Consider the following 19,203-nt stretch of genomic DNA (forward strand, 5'->3'; position numbering starts at 1 on the left):
GCACAGTCTTTTTTAAATGTGAGAACGCACATCTTGTTTGTTACTTGTGCCTTAATTAACAGAGTTGGAGTCTCAAAATGTCGCCCTTAACCTACTGTATGCCTCATTATATGCCATCTGGATCTGGGGCTTGGTTTTGGTCTGAGACAAGACCACATTCTTTTTTTTTTTCTTTTTTCAGAATGTTCTTGTTTAAAGGATTAGTTCACTCCAAAATTAAAATTTCTTTAATTTACTCACCCCCATGTCATCCAAGATGTTCATATCTTTCTTTCTTCAGTTTTTGAGGAAAACATTCCAGAATTTTTTTCCATATAGTGGACCTGGACTTCAATGGGAGCCAACAGGTTGAAGGTCCAAATTGCAGTTTCAATGCAGCTTTATGAAGAAATAAGGGTCTTATCTAGCAAAACGATCTGTCATTTTCTAAAAAAAAGAAAAAAAAAATATTTATATAATCTTTAACCACAAATTGAGATTTTCACTGGGTTGATACATCCATCTACTTCACATAGCCTACCCAACATGATTGTTTGATGTGTGAAGTCTTGGACATGCACCGCAGAGCTATGCAAAACAAGCATCTGTGGTTAAAAAGTATCAAAATTTTTATTTTTTTTGAGAAAATGGCTGATCGTTTCGCTAGATAAGACCCTTATTCTTCGGCTGGGATCGTCTAGAGCCCTTTGAAGCTGCATTGAAACTGCAATTTGGACCTTCAACCCGTTGATCCCTGTTGAAGTCCACTATATGGAGAAAAGTCCTGGAATGTTTTCCTCAAAAATCTTACTTTCTTTTTGACTGAAGAAAGAAAGACATAACCAACTTGGATGACATAGGGGCAGAGTAAATTATCAGGACATTTTTGAAGTGGTTATCTTGGAGTTTCTGGTTTTGATTCCAACTCTGTTCACATAGTCATGCAGATATGACGTTAGAACCCGGGAATACTGATTTACCGCTGATTCCTTCAAGATTTTCCATTGGGGTTTTTGAATGGATTTTACTGAAAAAACTGAAAAAGCAAATTTTGAAGCAGTTATGTTTATTTTTGAAAAAGTATGTTTCTAATAAGTCACTAGATAAGACAGTTTAGGGTGTGAGTATGTGCAGTTTATGTTGTAGAATAAAACACCAAAGTATTGTCAAGTTATGTTTACTACAGGCTTTATTTTACTCAAAAAACAAACAAACAAAACATTATAAAACAAGAACCAGCGGTCAATTGGTCTTCTAGGTTCTGGCGTCATACCTGCAACACTCTATTGATGGCATTAAAAAGTGCTGACAGACTTGGATTTAGACATTTCTAATGTGTAATCCACTCTTTTTTTTGAATGTGTAATTCATTCTTTTACATTTGGTCACATGTTTTCTTCTTTTCAATTTCAATTTCATTTTATTGTTGGAATTTCTTCCAAAAATTGTCTCGCATCCCATAGCGTTTACTGTCTAACATTGATTCACAACAGTACACATTACACAATACAATACTCACAGAAATACACATCAGTACACATCCATCTACTGTGCAAATACTTAAGTACCCTTCATTCCTCAGAATATTGCTGCCTATTAAGTCCCCCAATCCTGATTGATTAGTTTTACTGACTTATGAACAAAAGATTTCCGTAATTCTAGCATATGGTCACATATTTGGTCATATGTTTTCTTCTTGCATCATTTCTGTTTTTTTCTTCTATAGGTTGGTCTCTCCTGAGCCTCCTCCAAAAGGTTTTCTTGTGATTGGCTCAAAGTTCCGCTACAGTGGGCGGACCCAAGCCCAAACTCGCCAAGCCAGCGCTTTGATTGACAGGCCCGCTCCTCAATTTGAGCGATCGATTAGTAGGAGGTACCTGCTGTCCCGCAGCATAGATGGAGGTAAGTATTTCTCTGATACCATTACAAAATACATGAATTGCCCAAATCATACTTCAGTTAAAGTCCCTATGAAATCAAAATGGACATTTTTGGGCTTTTAGTATAAATATGTTAGCCTTAAGGTTATCTGTAAGTTCGTGTGAGAAATTCACATTAAGAAGATACAGCATTCGAAACTAACTTCCGCCAATATGGATAAATGATTTTGATGAAATCACCCTGCACTAGAGACCTGTGCGGGACGGATTTTTCAGTCCCGCTTCCGCAAGATTGTGTCCCGCGCCCGCCCGCTCCCGCGGAAATAAATGTTATCTCGTCCCGCTCGCGACATTCATGTTTTGTCCCGCTCCCGCCCGCAAAAGCCCGCATAAAATTAACCTATATAGATTTTTTCAGTACATCGGTTGAATTTACATGAAAAAGTTCAGTAACATCTCGTAAGTTCCACTAGACCCCAGCATAAATGCTCTGGATAAAATATTTGTTATTTAGGCTAAGCATCAACATTCACAAACCACTGTTATTCTTAACAAAAAAGCAAACATGAGCTACTGCGTGCATCCACGGCAGAATGCAAACAAACAAAGCTCCTTTAAAGCTGACATCTCAGTACGCAATCTCATAAAGCTCTTATAACACAGTTGATATTATGCACAATTAGCCTTTCATAAATGTCTACACTTTGTGTGTTGTAATTCGTAAGCACGCAATATTCGGCACTGTGCAAAACTTTTGAGCAGTGAGTGGATTTTAACTTGAACACCACTGATTGGCGATGCGTTCCAGAAATCAGCAGATGGCTACATTCCTTATGCTGCAAACAAGCTTTAAATCGAAACTGCCTATTCTCACGCTTACTAATCATATTTATGTTGTTCTTGCAGCTTTTGTGCAATAGGTGAATAACAATTTTTTGTTTTTTAGATATTTTATGTTTAGATATTTCTATTTTGCGGGAGTCCCGCAAATCATTTTATTTTCCCGCATCCCGCACACACACGAGTCTCTACCCGCCCGCACCCGCACTTGCCCATCAAGTTTCGTCCCGCGCCGCACTCTGTTGAGTTGGGTCCCGCGGGATTGCAGGTCTCTACCCTGCACTTCAGCTTCTCATCAAACTTTCTGTCCAATCAAATGCTCTCTAGAATCCGACTCGTCCCGCCCCCTACACTATACATAGACACTGAAGCTGCGGGTGAAATTGGTCACTTGTTTACAGAATTTGTATTTTCTGTACGGTAAATGGCATGTAGTGCACTATATAGGCGATAGGGAACGATTCAGATTCCTTTTGGGCGAATGAAGTCTGGTTTTGCACGACATTGTGTCACACGAACCGTCGCAGCCTGCTCCCATCAAGAGAGATGATAACACAGAGTGGATCATATGCGCAAGTTGGCGCAGACCACAAAACGTATCAGACGCATTTGAATTCTACACTGAATGCTGTATTTTATAGCATTATGGATGAGATTGTGGCTGTCATATGCTGTCAAATGTGGCTTTACCCAGCTCAGCAGCTCTGGCCCAAGTTGTGATATAAACTAAACGCTATTGGCTTTTTAAGCAAAAGGGCAGGACTGCTGGATATATCGTGCCCCGTCTTCCTGTTTCAGTTGAAATTACGTCAACACATAGAATAACGCTGCGTTTCAAAGCACTTCAGTGGACCTTTAACACCTCTATACTAGTTTTGATTTACAGATTGCAAACCTGTGATGTAAAATGTTCTACTTTCAAAATGTGACTTCAAAAAGTGAAAGCTTTAGCGTTCTCCTTCTAATATTCTATGTTCACAAGGCTTGTAAAGTGAATTTGTGTTTATTACAGTGTGATCTGAAGTCTGACACCATTAGTGAAAGATTCTAGAATTGCTGTTCTAATATTTAATATAGACTTCTCATTACAAATGATAAACAACAGTTGGAGTGAAGCGTTGAGTTGAAAAATAAACATAAATTGCAGAACGTCTCAAGATTTGATTGGCCTCCCTTTTTCTTTAATAACGGCAGCACTCAAACTGCATGAACTCCATATATTTGATAATGATCCAAAGAACATTTAGTGCTTCAATGGAAAGAAGAACATTGAGAAGAAATAGGACAAGAAAATTTAGTTGAATTCCAGTTTTAAATTAGATTGGTCCTAGATTGCTCTAAATTATAGATTTGTTGTCTGTGTTATTTCAGTAGGATCTAATCATGAGTTTCCTGTGTTTGGTCACAGAAATTTGCTGTTATTCATGCATTGCTACACTTTAGACAATGGATATTTTTTGCTTATGAATTTTTGCTAATGTTGACCACACGTTTTGTTGACACACTTCGTCATCTACTTAAGACTTTCCTTTTTGATCTGAGGGGGGCAGTGAAGAATACGCTACTACAATTGAGATGTCTACCCTGATTGAGTTTCTTACCCTACTTGTTTTTTTCTTCTCTTTCAGAGTCTGCTTTAGGCGACACTATGGACCGACTTTCCCAGCACACCTCCAGTGAGCCTGTGCCTAGTCTTCCCAGAGATGAGCTGGACCAGGACTACCTGGAGCCCAGTCTGGATCAAGACCTGGACCAAGATCATGAACAAGCTGAAGAGAGTGACTCCACTCCATCTAAAACTGTGGAGCTCAAGGTTCTGTGCACACAACAGTGTTTAGTATCATCTTCTTCATTTAGTTTTCTAAGTATTCTATGGAAAAGCAGCAGGTTTAAGTTCATACTGTTCTTCAGAGCAGATTCAAACAACTAGCTGGAAGAATTCCAATTGCATTATTTAACTAACACTCCCCTTGCCCTCCCTTCTGATTAAAACAGTCTTTCTTTCCAAAACCTTTTCCTAACTTTGCCTTTCTTCTCTGCACCTGACTTAATCTTAAATATACTTCTGCGCCTGCCTATTTTGTTGACACTCTTCTGAATCTAACTTTCAAACTTTTCTACAAATCTGCCTCTACACTTACCTTCCTCTTCGTTTACTAATTCCTCAGTTTAATTCAGATTCTGCACTGTTTCCCTGCTTCTAACCCTTCACTGCTGTCTTCTAACTATCGCTTCTTTCCTCATCTTCTCGCGGACAGAGGGAGGAGTCAGGCTCTCCTGTAGACTCTAAGACGGAGGTATTTTTAGCGTGATTTATCTATCTGTGTCTAATTGTCTGTCTGTCATTGTCTCAATTGCACTCTAAATCGGCATACACACTGCTAGCATGGCTTTAGAGTGCCTCGAAAAAATAGCAACGTGATTGCTATGTTGTTAGCCACGAGGCAGATCATGTAATTTTCCAGCCTTCATGGCTTTTCTTGAGATCCAGATGAGACCGTTGTTCATAGCTGGATCTTATAATGGTTATTTGTTAAGTATTTAAACGAGAACTGTGATGGATAATGTACTTTGATTGGCTTTGTTTTTTTTGTTCCGCTTAAAGTCAATATGAAATCACTGCTGATACGGTACTTTCTTAATACACATTCCTGGTCTTATTGTGTGCTATTCATCAGTGCACATTATTCCCAAAAAATGCTTTAATCGTATTTCAGAATGTAATATGTAACTTCATCAACCTCTGAAATTACTTTCCTTTTTGTTACCCAGGCAGTGCTAGTGCGAAAAATAGCTATTTAGGCTTCTTTAAAATGAGTAGTTTAAACACTAATTTAATACATTTAACATTAATAGTATAATTAATAATAATTAAGTTAAGATTAATTTGTGACCCTGGACCACAAAACCAGTCGTAAGTAGCACAGGTATATTTGTAGCAATAGCCAAAAATACACTCTATGGGTCAAAATTATCAATTTTTCTTTTATGCCAAAAATCATTAGGATATTAAATAAAGATCATGTTCCATATTTTGTAAATTTACCAATTTCTTCTATATATATTTTTTGCACCCTCAGATTCCAGATTTTCAAATAGTTGTGTATAAATCTCAATCTCAAAAAAAAAAAAAGACCTTTAGGACAGGGTCACATTTTAGGTTATAGCAATAATAATCAGCAACAAATCATGCTTAAAAAGATGGCCTCATTTCCGGGACAAATTTGCATCCTTTGTATCTGATGAATAATCACACACCCTACTGTTTTTCTCATTGAATATCATGTTTCATTCACAAAAATACAGAACATAACAAGTAAAATGATTGCCATTTCATGTTGACTTTCAGAAATACACTGGGTCTTGTTCAGTATAGTACATAGAACTATTATACTATTGTATTAAGTATTATAACTGCATACAGTGCAGGTGTATTGTATATACTGTAAAATTGTTTGTGTTTTAGAATCAAACACCTAATTTAAAAGTATAGTTCAGCCAAAAAAAAAATTCTGTCATTAATTACTCACCCTCATGTCGTTCCAAACCCGTAAAACTTTAGATAGCAACGTGACTCACACATTTACACGCAAGCATCATGGTACTCTGTTAAACGTGCGTTGAAAACTGACATGGAAGAGAAGAACTTGTAGAATAGATTTTTGTTTTCTTTGCACACAAACACTATTCTCGTAGGTTCACAAAATTAAGGTCAAACCACTGATGTCACATGGACTATTTTAACAATGTCCTTACTACCTTTCTGGGTCTTAAACGTCATAGTTGTGTTGCTGTCTATGCAGGATCAGAAAAATAACTTGTGTTTAATTTGTGTAATAATTTGTGTTCAGAAGATGAACGAAGGTCTTTGGCAGAACACGAGGATGAGTAATTAATGACAGAATTTTCATTTTAACATGAAAATATTTATGTACCTGTTGTGAATTTGGCTGAAATTATCCACTCTTTTGTAAATGTACAAAATTATTAGTGAATGAGACCCAATTTTTTCCATCTGTTTTCATAAATCGAAGGATCACTGTTCACACTCTTTCTTAAGTAGGGAGGAGCTCAGGGACGTTCTTCGGAAACAGAGCTGACGTTTTGCCATACTGTCAGATTAGTCTTGTCTTAGCACCATGTTGACTTAGACTACTTGCAGAACAGTGCATGTATTGATTTGTGCTGGAAAGGTTTAGTAGAGATTAAGGATGTCATTGGTGTATCGTTTACCCGTGCTCACAGATAATTTCCGGTACATGCCAGTCTGCACTTCATAAGACATGTATGATGAAAAGAAAGCTCAGGAGATTTGTGTCACTGAATTCGATACAGTATGCCATTTTGCTAAATGTTTACGTGACTAAGACAACTCTAAACGTGTGTATCTGAGGCAGTGACACAACCTCTTTCACTCTCTGTACTTCCATGCCTGACATCAACGTCTGTATGAGAGTTCCTCTCTCTGTTTGGCTGCCTGCTTTAAGAATTCAACCATGCTCTGCCTCTCTGTCTCCACTACCTCACTTTGCCTCTGCCTCCGCCTCCGTTCCCTGGCTTGCACCACCATCCCCCTCCCCCCACCACCCCTTTATCCCAGTCGGACCAGGACTTGGCCCCACGTCCTAAACAGGAGGTACTATTTCGCATCGATCAACTGCCTGAGCTGTCACTCTCTGTGACTACACGTGCTGTAGTTTCTCTTTCTTCCTGTAATTGTTTTCTAGTGGAAGTAACACAACACTGAGCCAAGATGGCAGTCCATCTGACATCTGTTATCAACACCAGCATGTTTTCATGTTTTATGTGCTGCTTTGTTGTCTTGAATGTTGAAGATGTAGTGATTCATAAAGAAGAGGGCTCACAATATTTACTGTACACAGCATGCTAAAGTGTGACTAAAATTATGTTTTGTCTAAAATGTTCTCTTGAAAATAGGAATGTACAGTCTAAAGTCTAAAATCATATTGGTTTATTGGAGTTTTCTATTGCTTCAACATGCTTATTAATCTATTTCAAGAACAGAACATGTGCCTGATGTTTGCATTTGTATACTTATTATGTACTTACCACAGTTGGATAAACATTTGTACACAGCTGTGCTGGTCTCCCTCAGTTAAGTAATTGCTGAAGGTAAGTGGTTCTACCGATTGACCTGTTTGTTTTATAGCAGTTCCTGGATAAACCAGAGGATGTGTTGCAGAAACATCAAGCCAGCATCAATGAGCTGAAAAGAGCGCTGAGAGAGCCCAACAGCAAACTGGTCCACAGAGAGAAACGTCTCTCTGGAGCGTCATCTGGTAGCACTCCAGAGAAAAAATCTGTGAGTAATTGGTACCTGCAAGGGATTGTATTGTGTGGTGACTTTTCAAAAAGAAAAACGGTACAAAATTAGTGTTATTTTGGTCTGATACTGCTTTAAGATTCCTGTTGAATTCAGATTTATGTCAGTACCAGTCTCGGATTTAGTGTGCCAAATGCTCGATTCGTTATTCATGCGCTCTTTTTTTTATGTGACTAATCTCTCTTTAAGTGGATGCTGTTGAACCATTTCATGTCATGCCTCTGGTCAAGTGCTAGCAGCAATTTTGAACTTTAATAGAATCTGGCTGGAGTGGTTTATTTGAACACAGCATGAATGCAGTTTCTTTAATTAGTGTTATAAAGACAATGATATTACTGGATAATAAAAGCAAATGGCATTTTAAGTACTTGTGTACATGAATGTCTCCCTTTTGTTTAACTTCAAAACATCCATCCAACATATTACATAAAATTCAAAATGATAACATGAATTTTTCCTCCTCAGATCAATAAATTATCTTGCGTCATAAGATTTTCTCAGATTCATATTTCAGTAGAGGGTGTTGTTGGCACTGACAGGCCATTGAAACTGTTCACTCTATTGATATATAGGCCTCAGAGGATTCCCTATTGATTGAGAAGCAAGATGGTTGTCAAAGAGACCTGCCCTTCAGTAAAAAAGACGAAAAGAGCAGGAGTCCTAGAGTAGCTTCATTAGCCACTGGATTCAACAGAGAGACAGAAGACAAACTGAGAGAGAAAACCATCACCACACACAGTGACATAAGGGAAAAACAAAGTGTAGCAAAAAGGACCTCAACAGAAACCGTCCTATCACCAGAGAAGCCCTTGAGAAATCGTGCTAAAAGCCCTGCTTTAAGGTACAATCATTTCCAGGGTGCTGGTTCTTTGGATGAGAAAGCATATGATAATGGGCACCCTCAGGACAGATCTTTGTCAGAGAATGTCATTCACGCAAATGGATGCGATGAATATGCAACAGAGAGACTCTGGGGCGATAAAAAGTACATGGGGATAGCCAACAGAGAAGACAACACCACAAATCAAGACTTGGCAAGGTATGTGGAGAGAAGCTTCGGAGAGGCTTCTCCCAATGCGGCCGTAGACAAATACATGAGAGATCGATATAATGAAAACCGGTGGGAGAGACAATCCAGTGAAACTGAATCAGAAAACACCAGAGCTACCTTACAGAAGCAAACATCTAAATCAGATTCTAAGGGTAAAGGCGCAATAATCCAGAGACACGATTCTACGGCAAGCGACACATCACAGTCTGAGGTGAAACGAATCGTTCCACTGAAGCCTGAGAGGTCAAAGAAGTTGAAAGGCAATAAAGGAGCCAAGCTGCAAGGACAACAGTGTGAGAGAAGCATTTCGGGATCATTTGATGAAAGTGACGGGCCCAAGTCTAAGGAAGAGCAAGTTGGCTTTGAGAATGCCTTGGACAGCATGTCGCAGCTCAAATATTCTGCAGCTTTAGAAAGCACTGGAACATTTGCCAAGCAAGACTGGGCAAGCAATTGTCACAATAGGGAAGTCAGAGAATATAGCTGTCAGTCTCTCCAAGACAGGCCGCAATTACGGGATCTCAAGAACAATGCAGACCACAGACTTAGTATCGAACAAGATCAGTTTCTTTTTGAAGATCCATTGTTTATGTTTGACTTTCCCACCAATTCAACATTTTCAGCCTTTGACCAGATTCCCCCTTTATACCCATCTGTAAAATCTCAGAGGGCAAGAGATACACGTACCAAACCTATCACCAAAAGTGATTCTGGCAACAGTCTTCACAAGAGCTCCACACTGGAATCTTCCAAGAGAAAATCAGTGGTAACAACTGCTTGATAATCTGCTTGTCACTCACAGGAACTAAAGCATCGCATGAAACGGCACATCCATATCTATAGTCTTGCATAATGCACATGCCAATAAACATACGCAACCTGTTTCTGAGGAGAGTTGAGTAGAATAGTCCCTTTTTTTGTGTAGTCGTGGCATTGGCTGATAGAAATATGAGGTACTATAACCGCTGTCTGATTGGATGAGGACGTGCCACTTCCTTTTCCTCTCCTTCCTCTGCACAGCTCAACATCTGCTTGCGCATTTGAGAAACACTTAGGATTTTCCACATAATCTCCATTGCTTAAGCTTCAGGCTTCCGTTCCACTAACTTTCCACCTGATGCGCGGTCTTTCCTTCCAACATTCTTTCTCTGGTTCCCTCTTACCAGGCATGTAGGGAATGGTTGTTGCAAGGAATCAAAGGCCTGTGCACCATACTGTTATGCTAAAATGCCATTTTTGCAAACAAAAGGGCTTCTGCAAGACTTTCAAAAATGGCCATGGTATAGTTCATAAGAAGGGCTCTGAAAGTTGATTTAACAAGGAACGGTTTTAGGGGTCGTTTAGAAGATAATATGCCCAGCTTCATTATTAAGGATTTTGAACTTACTCTTTGACTTGGCTGGGAAAAATAGAAGGTCAATGACTTATTTTGCGACAAACTGCAGGGAACCTTGAGGGCTTTCTCTTTTTTATGCAAAAGCCCTCTGAGCTGCAATTTCAATAGATAGCAGTTGATGTCAAATCTTCCTTATTTCACTCAACATTGAAACTGAAAGAAATTAATAATAATAAAAAAAAGACTAGAAGAGCCTGAGGAATAACCTTGCAAAATGATGTCTAAAATAGATACAATGTTTTGATTGATTACAAGGCTCTTTAGTGCCACTTTGTGCAAAATTGCACCCAGCTACCATAATACATTTTAACTTTGTTGTGGTGCAATATTCTGTACGCTCTAGTTCACACTGTTTAAGACTTTTGTCCGCATTTGTATCTGTGTCAGTCAGCATATTCGGTCAGTTATATAAATGTCTGATTTCTGGTTCAGAGCCTAGTCTGGGCTCCTTCCCTGTTATCTCAAATTTCAGTGCACTAACTTTGCATTGCTCTTCCTATTATTTCATCTCATATTCCAGGAGCCCCTTCCCACTCCAGCAATTCATGCGGAGCCTCAGGAGGAAGCCCAGGTGCCTCATTTTTCCACTCATCTTAGCTACCGCTACCTCCTTGCTAACCCAAAAAGCTTTGACTCTCACATTTTTGTATACATAAGCACTATGCCTTCTGTCTTCTGCTCTCATCATCAAAGCATGAATTAATTGCATGATCCAAACCATCCTACACAACAATCCTACACAGAAATGTCACTGAATGCATCCACTACATGCATTGATTCCTTGGCACTGTTTAGGAGACTTGCCACACTTAGCATGAATTTAACATGAAATGTCTATAAACACTGAAATTGCTGTGGAGGAATAATATATGAACTACAAACATACAGACTTGCAGTACTCTACCCTATTCAGTATATTATTGTCTCAGTTTTTCCTCAGAGACATGTAACACTTCTGACATTCCAGTTAGTCTTTTAAGTTTAACTAACCCCTGCATTCCTACTAGACTCCTTAACCATCAGTCACCACAATGTTGTCTCATTCTTGTCTTGTGAAGAAGATGTAACATCCATTATACTGCTTTGTTTTACCCGTTTGTCAGTCAACATTTGCTCTTGTAGCATAGCTGGTTCTTTGCACCAAGACCTATTTTTCTGCTTCTTCAGAGAGAGCCCTGGGAGAGACGCTTAGGATCGGTGTCAGAAGATGATCCGGACCCAGACACTCTGTACCTGAAGGAGACCCACCTGGGCATTGAGCGCAAATGCTCGAGTATCACTGTTAGCTCAACGTCTAGCCTGGAGGCTGAGGTGGACTTCACTGTGCTCATGGACTTCCAAACGGGTATGGAGGAATTTTCTAGAGGCATGACTGAGCTGGGGGAGAAAGACTTCTCGCCTGAGTTTGGCCTCTCTGACCGGCCCACCCATCCAGCCTTTATACTGGGAGCAGATCCTATCTACCTTCCAGAGGAGAGACCTATGGAACTACCAAGGCCTGTAGAGAAACCAAAGCCTGTTGTAGAACAGAAGCCACCGGAGGAACGTAAACTGGAGGTAGACAAGTGTCCTATCTTATTCGGCAAAGTGGCTGGCTCGCCCAATCACTGGTCAGAGTAAATGTGTAAATGTGCTGATGGATGCGGTCACATCCCATGTTTTCTCACATTCTACAGGGCATCAGAGCAAAGCATGAAATTACATTGGAATTTGAGTTCATGATTGATGCTAATTCCATTCCATTTGATGCTGCCCTCCATAGTTCAGTCAGTCCGTTCAGGTTTGGTTTCTTTGATTTCAGAATTTTGTTATGTTTTTCATTGCTTCTTATTCTTTTCCTTTGAACCATGACTCACCATATGCTGCCAAGTTCATCTGATTGGCACTGTGTTTCTCAGATCTCATGATCATTCCCAGGTTTCAACTAAATCTGTTTCATTTCTTTCCCAAGCCTTTTGTACCTAAGAAAGCTCCTCGGTCAGTAAAAGCTGCCCAAGCCCTGAGGAAAGACTCTACAGAGCAAGCTAACACCCAGTCGATGAGACGGGAGAGCTCTGAGTCACCTCCAATCCATCCTCTCAGCAGAGAGAGTAGCGAAATCATTGCCTCTCAAGCTCTAAGGAAGACTGAGGTCAAGATCGAGACACAGCCCAATGGCTCAGAGGTCACCACGACCATAATGGAGATTGCAGACCCGGTAAAGACCTTTTAGCTCATCATGTGTACTTTACTGGTGATCTGTCACTGTACGATAGGTTAGAGGAACATGCTCTGAAGACTGTAATTATGTCAATTATCATCAATTACATAAGTGAGTGTAATTACGTTCTTTTATTCCTTACATGCACTGTGGTGGATCTCATCTGGATTGTAATGTCTTTGTTTGCTGTCTTAGGACCATGGTATTAGCAGTATGCGGGAGGCTGCATACTCTATGACAGAGAGAATCTCTCCTGTGAGTATTTTCATCTGGTGAACTTGAGTTTCCAAACCTCCTCCTGTCTTTGCTTCTGCTTTGTCATTTTGTCTATTGCTTTTATGTCCAATTTTCCAGAGTACAGAGTTCGCTTCAGATGACTTGCGTTATATGTGAGGTATAACATCACCTTATAGCTCGCTTGCTTTAACAAAAGTTTATTTCATTATATTTTTGAACAGGTGAATCTGGGATCATTAGCTAGAGATGGTTCTCCTCTAATGGTTACTGAGAACGTAACATCAGCCACTACAACTCATGTTACTAAGGTATCTTCTGGTAGCCTCTTTTGTAGGAAAGGTCTTCTTGGAGGATTGAAAACGTACATATATACAGTCAAACCAAAAGTTATTCAGATACCAGAATAGCTAGTGTGTGTAGGACACTATAGTTCATTTATATAAGTGAAGATAGCAAAATAATGTGACAATACCTAAAAACTCCTCATACAGTGGACTACCAGTAAAACTAATAAAAATTTGGGACCACAAATTAGATTTGACACTTTGACCTGACCATGTTTAGTTACTATAAATTTGATATAACTTTGATCTTACGTTATCAAGGTGAATTTTTTCTGACACAGTTTTAATCTTGAGTTCTTTTTATATTTTATTACCATTTTCTAAACTATATCGAATAAACTGATAATGTGAGAAATTTTAAAGGTGTCTAAATACATTTTGGTTTGACTCTATTTAATTTGTGATTATCAAGATGAATTTCTGACACAGTTTTAAACTTGAGTTCTTGTCATGTTTTATTACTATTTTCTAAACTATAACAAACACACTGTGATAATGTGAGAAATGTTGAAGGTGTCTGAATAAATTTAGGTTTGACTGTATGTGTTTCTGTTTTGTAGACGGTGAAGGGAGGTTACTCGGAGACAAGAATTGAAAAGAGGATTATCATTACTGGTGATGATGATGTTGATCAAGATCAGGTAGGTGCAAAAAGAACCAAGGCTGGGAATCTTTAATGAGATTTCTGATTTATATTAGCTCTAGAAGGGTTCTCTAAAAATGAATATCTTGTCATCTTTTAATCACAGATCATTCCAAACCCGTAAGACTTTAATTCATAATTTGGAAAACAAACTAAGATTTTTTAAATAAAACTTGAGATATTTCTGTCCATCAATTGAATATCTAGCAAAGCCTTTTCCTCTGTTGATAACAGTGCAGTGCTTCTGGCACCAGTTGTGCTGCGAGACAGTTTGCAATTCCCTAGTGATAAGATATTTTGTGAATAAACACCTATTTTTTTCACTCAAAGCAATCATTGATTCATAAAATCTGGAGTCACATGGATTTCTTTTGTGATGCTTTTTGAAGCTTGAAAGTTTTGAATACCTATACTAATTGCATTGATGGACACAAATCTTGGTCACACTTTAGTTTGGGGACCAACTCTTACCGCTAACTAACTATCAACTATTACTTTTGCTTCAATAAACTCCTAATTCTCTGCTTGCTAAAGGATTAGTTCACTTCCAGAATAAACATTTCCTAATAACTTACTCATCACAAGATGTCCATGTTATTCTTTCATCAGTCGAAAGGAAATTAAAGAAGTTCACTTCCAGAACAAAAATTTACAGATAATTTACTCACCCCCTTGTCATCCAAGATGTTCATGCCTTTCTTTCTTCAGTCATAAATAAATTATGTTTTTTGAGGAAAACATTTCAGTATTTCTCTCCATATAGTGGACTTCTATGGTGCCCCGAATTTGAACTTCCAAAATGCAGCCTACATGCAACTTCAGAGGGCTCTAAACAATCCCAGCCGAGGACAAATGTCCATTTAGTGAAACAATTGGTTGTTTTCTAACCTCAAATGCTTGTCTTGTCTAGCTCTATGTGAACTCTGTGTATTCCGGTTCAAGACAGTAAGGGTAGGTCGAAAAACTCCCATCTCATTTTCTCCTCCAACTTCAAAATCGTCCTACATCGCTGCAGAAGTACCGATCCGGTGTTTACAAAGTGAACATGCAAAGATCAAACATCCTTCACAAAAAAAGGTAAAACAGTAATGTAGGATGATTTTGAAGTTGGAGAAAAAAATTAGATGGGAGCTTTTCGACATACCCTAACTGCTTTAAACCGGAATACACAGAGTTCACACAGAGCTAGACAAGACGAGCATTTGAGGTTAAAAAATATATAAACTGTAATTTTTTCACTAGATCTGATTTTTTCAATCATTTTGCTAGATAAGACCCTTCTTCCTCTGCTGGGATCATTTAGAGCCCCTTGAAGCTGCATTTAAACTGCATTTTGGAAGTTCAAGCTCAGGGGCACCATAGAAGTCCACTTTATAGAGAGAAATCCTGAAAAGTTTTCCTCAAAAAACATATTTTCTTTACAAATGAAGATAGAAAAACATGAACATCTTGGATGACAAAGGGGTGAGTAAATTATCTGTAAATTTTTGTTCTGGAAGTGAACTTCTACATTAAGGTTTTTGAGGAAAGCATTCCAGGATTTGTGTCCATATAGTGGACTTCAATGGTGGCCAACCGGTTGAAGGTCGAAATTGAAGTTTCAATGCAGCTTCAAATGGCTCTACATGAACCCAGCCCAGAAATAAGGGTCTTATCTGGCGAAACGTGATGTAGGCAGAAGTACCAACCCAGTGTTTACAAAGCAAATGTGCAAAGAAAGTCAAACCCTTTTACAAAAAAGGTAAAACAACGATTGTGGGCGATTTTGAAGTTGGAGTAGAAAATGAGAAAAGTTTTTTGCCCTACCCCACCTTTTTGAACTGAAATACACAGATGAAGGACTAACTGTGTGTGACCTTTTCCACATGATTACACAATGTATGAAGACGCGCATGCATTGCAGAGTTAGCAAGATGAGCATTTGTGGTTAAAAAGTATCAAAGTGTTTATTTATTTTTTTTAGAAAATGACCAATCAATTTACTAGATAACACCCTTATTCCTTAGCTGGAATAAGAGCATTTTGAACCTGCATCGAAACCGCAATTTGGACCTTCAACCCATTGCCTCCCATTGGTCTACTATATGGAGAAAAATCCTGGAATGTTTTTCTCAAAAACCTTAATTTCTTTTCAACTGAAGAAAGAAAAATAAGAACATCTTGGATGACAGTTATTAGGGTTTCGTTAAGTTTAGATACAGGGTAAGATAAGGAGATCTAAAATAAGCTCATGCCATTAATATGCTATTAATATGCATGGTAATCAGCAACTAGGTAATAGTGAGAATTGATCCTTAAAATTTAGTGTTACAGAATTTCGATCCATTTTTAAAGTGACCATGAAATGAAAAATGACTTCTTATTTTTTAATTCATATGTCCTCATAATCTTTAATCAAAAACATCAACTTCAACTCCCCTCGCAACAGAATCTTTTGAAAATCTCTAAAGATTTAGTAATTCCTCCCCTCCAGCAATCTGTCACTCACATAAGATTACAGCAACTAGCAAACAACGAATCAACTGATTCGTCAACATCATCATGCATTTTCCTTGTTATAGAAGCCATTTCACAATATGTCAAACTAGACAAGAAAAGCTATTTCTATTTCATGCTGCCTTCAAAGTGGAAATTAATTAGTCAGAAAGCATATTACTAATTCATTAGCTGCATGTTTCTCTCATTTAACTTGAGAAATAAATGACTTTTTCACAGGCGCTTGCCATGGCAATAAAAGAAGCCAAGCAACAGCACCCTGACATGTTGGTAACCAAGGCTGTAGTTGTCAGGGAAACAGAATCTTCCACTCAAGATCCACACGAGGAATCGAAGGTATTTGTCACCGCTAGCCCTTGCATGCACAATTAATCCATCCATTTCCAAATGCATATTATGGTTTCACTTCAGTGTTTATCTGTCATATTGAACCTGCTGGTGTATAGCAGTTTGACAAGGGTGTAATGACATGTCAAAAGCAGTTCAGTCAGCGCCGTGTGTTAACTCTAGGTGGACGCCGCTGACAAACACTCTTGCATTTTACTGCAAACCACACAGTTTAAAAAAAATCTATCGCAAGCCGTATAGTTTTCATCTCACACCAGCAATCTCTGGATCTTCTAAATGTACCTTAATACATGATCTGTTTATTTGTTTCTCTCTCTATTAGTCCTGATCTCCTCAGTTCTCAGGACTTCAACGGGAATCAACTGTTCCTCAATGACTGCCAGTGGGTCGCCAACATCTTCAGACCTCTTGTTCTAAGCTTCTAGCTTCCACTCACATACACCACACTAACATTTACACACGCACACAAACACATGCTGCCTCCCAGATGTCGGAAGCTATTCCTTCTCATGTAATTTCTATTTTGTGTCTACATTCGCTGTGGTAATATGGACATTCTGGTTCGGGAGGCGCACGGTCTCCTTGGCTGAGGACCGCCGGGGAAGGACAGACTCAGCATCACATCGATCAGACGATTTAGCCGCCATTGTAGTCTCTTGCTTTTTCTTCACGAATGTGAAAACTAACCAAGCGTACTATCGACAGCCCGATGCTAACATCAAGCATGAGGCATGGGGCTTTTTGATGAACATTGCTGAAGATTTAGCTTAGTGGAGTGACAGTAGTGTCTATTGAGTAGTTTTTTCTAGGGTTCATTGAGATATAACACAGAAGATCTTTTTGCAAATACTGAACTGTAGGGAAAAGCCTAGCTAGCGTGCATACAGTATGTCGTGCTTCTCTGATCAACAAACGTTATGTTGCTGTTCAATTCTGAACCTCATCTGCATGTGGCAAAGCAGGGTTTAAAACGTTTTCATGTACAACCAACTAACTAAAACCTCTGGTTCAGTGTTCTTAAAAAAAATAAATAAATAAAGGAAAACGAGACAGACTGTATTAATGTATGATTGCCAAACCGTTTGACGGTCCTCTGAAAAGTACTTCTTTCCATATTAGACAGTTTTTTTTGGTTCAGTTTTTTTACTGCCATATTTGTTTTACAGATGTCTAGAGTTTTGTTTTATTTCAGGAGCCCTTACATATTCTTAGTAGATATCACAAACAAACAAACAAACAAACAAACAACAACTGAAAACAGTCCAAACTTTTCAAGGTACCAACAGTAATCAAACTTTAGATTTTAGATTCAAAATATCCCCAAGACATTGTTTTGAAATGCACGATACAAAAAGTAAGACTTTTGCTTGATGAATGCTTTCATCTCCTGCACATATAGTTAAACTGTGAAAAAGTCCAAAGAAACCAAACCTAATTTGAGTTTAGTACATGCATACATAATTAATCAATGTGTTATGTGCATGTGCATTTAGACTTTATGCATTTGAAGGAACTTCAATTTATTAGGATTGCATAAAACAATTTAGAAATATTTTCCAACAAGCAAATATTTAACAAATTCCCTACTGCTCTATATGTTTGAGACTTCTGTGATTTTTTACGTTTTTTTATTTATTTAAACTGTTTCTTCCCTCACAATGCTGTGCCAATGAACTAATGATTTTTAAACACTGTTGAAACGGTTCTGATTTGTTAGATATGAGAGCTTTTTATGTGTAAATGTCATGAGCCTGTGGTTTTCAGTGAAGCGTGACCCTCGAGCCATGATTCTCTTTACAGACGTTCCTCTGTGAAAGCAGTAGAAATCCTGGATGACACAGGACGTACATGTGTTCTAGTATTGAAAGGGTGAATGAGCTTCGAATTGTGTGTATTGCCAAATTCAAACTTTATATTAGGATGAAAGAAGGCCAGGATAGCTCTTAATAACCTTTGCTAACACGGTGAAGGCTTGTTGTTGTGTAACTAATGCATTTGTTCAGGACTGTGCACTATGTGAGAATAACACTTTACACAACCTGCAGCTATCAGAAGGGAAATTTGTATGTCATCATACTTCCAACTTGTACAGTTACTGATTTTTGAGGACACAGGAGCTGTTCTTGAATATGAAGAAAAGAAGTGCCATGCAAAGGTTGATAGTTGGATTCCTAATCAACCACAGCGTTCTTTCGCCAGCTCATTTGCTAAGCCTATGTCAGAGTTTTGTCTCTTTACAAGGCAATGGCCTTGTTTACGCTGTACATGTCGCATTTAAGATTTGAACTTTGAGGAAAACAAGTTAAGCCTAGAAAAGTACTTTTAGCATTGATTCCCCAGAGATTCCACCTGCAGACACTTCTGTTTACAATGCTATCCTCTACTTTCTACTGCTTGGTTTTGTGTGTTTGCTGTACAGTGTTCGAAATAAATAAGATCCATCCA

At 38.5% G+C, this 19,203-nt stretch overlaps 1 protein-coding gene across 5 annotated transcripts in view; it reads left to right on the plus strand.

The window, feature by feature from the left end:
- LOC141291577 (band 4.1-like protein 1) overlaps window positions 1–19,203 on the plus strand; it is a 96,546-nt gene extending 77,343 nt beyond the window's left edge. For 2 of the 5 annotated variants that reach the window (XM_073823732.1, XM_073823733.1), the window contains exons 11-23: window positions 1,706–1,881; window positions 4,328–4,512; window positions 4,958–4,996; window positions 7,300–7,335; window positions 7,870–8,022; window positions 8,616–9,860; window positions 11,658–12,047; window positions 12,442–12,687; window positions 12,886–12,945; window positions 13,149–13,235; window positions 13,832–13,912; window positions 16,630–16,746; window positions 17,081–19,203. In XM_073823732.1, coding sequence (XP_073679833.1) covers window positions 1,706–1,881; window positions 4,328–4,512; window positions 4,958–4,996; window positions 7,300–7,335; window positions 7,870–8,022; window positions 8,616–9,860; window positions 11,658–12,047; window positions 12,442–12,687; window positions 12,886–12,945; window positions 13,149–13,235; window positions 13,832–13,912; window positions 16,630–16,746; window positions 17,081–17,086 — 2,821 coding nt within the window. In that variant the 3' untranslated portion in view covers window positions 17,087–19,203. Of the gene's footprint in view, window positions 1–1,705; window positions 1,882–4,327; window positions 4,513–4,957; window positions 4,997–7,299; window positions 7,336–7,869; window positions 8,023–8,615; window positions 9,861–11,010; window positions 11,062–11,657; window positions 12,048–12,441; window positions 12,688–12,885; window positions 12,946–13,148; window positions 13,236–13,831; window positions 13,913–16,629; window positions 16,747–17,080 lie in introns of all 5 variants that reach the window. The other 3 variants (XM_073823735.1, XM_073823734.1, XM_073823736.1) reach the window with 3 other exon arrangements.

The sequence above is a fragment of the Garra rufa genome, chromosome 18, assembly GCF_049309525.1.
Source record: "Garra rufa chromosome 18, GarRuf1.0, whole genome shotgun sequence".
NCBI classification, from domain to species: domain Eukaryota; kingdom Metazoa; phylum Chordata; class Actinopteri; order Cypriniformes; family Cyprinidae; genus Garra; species Garra rufa.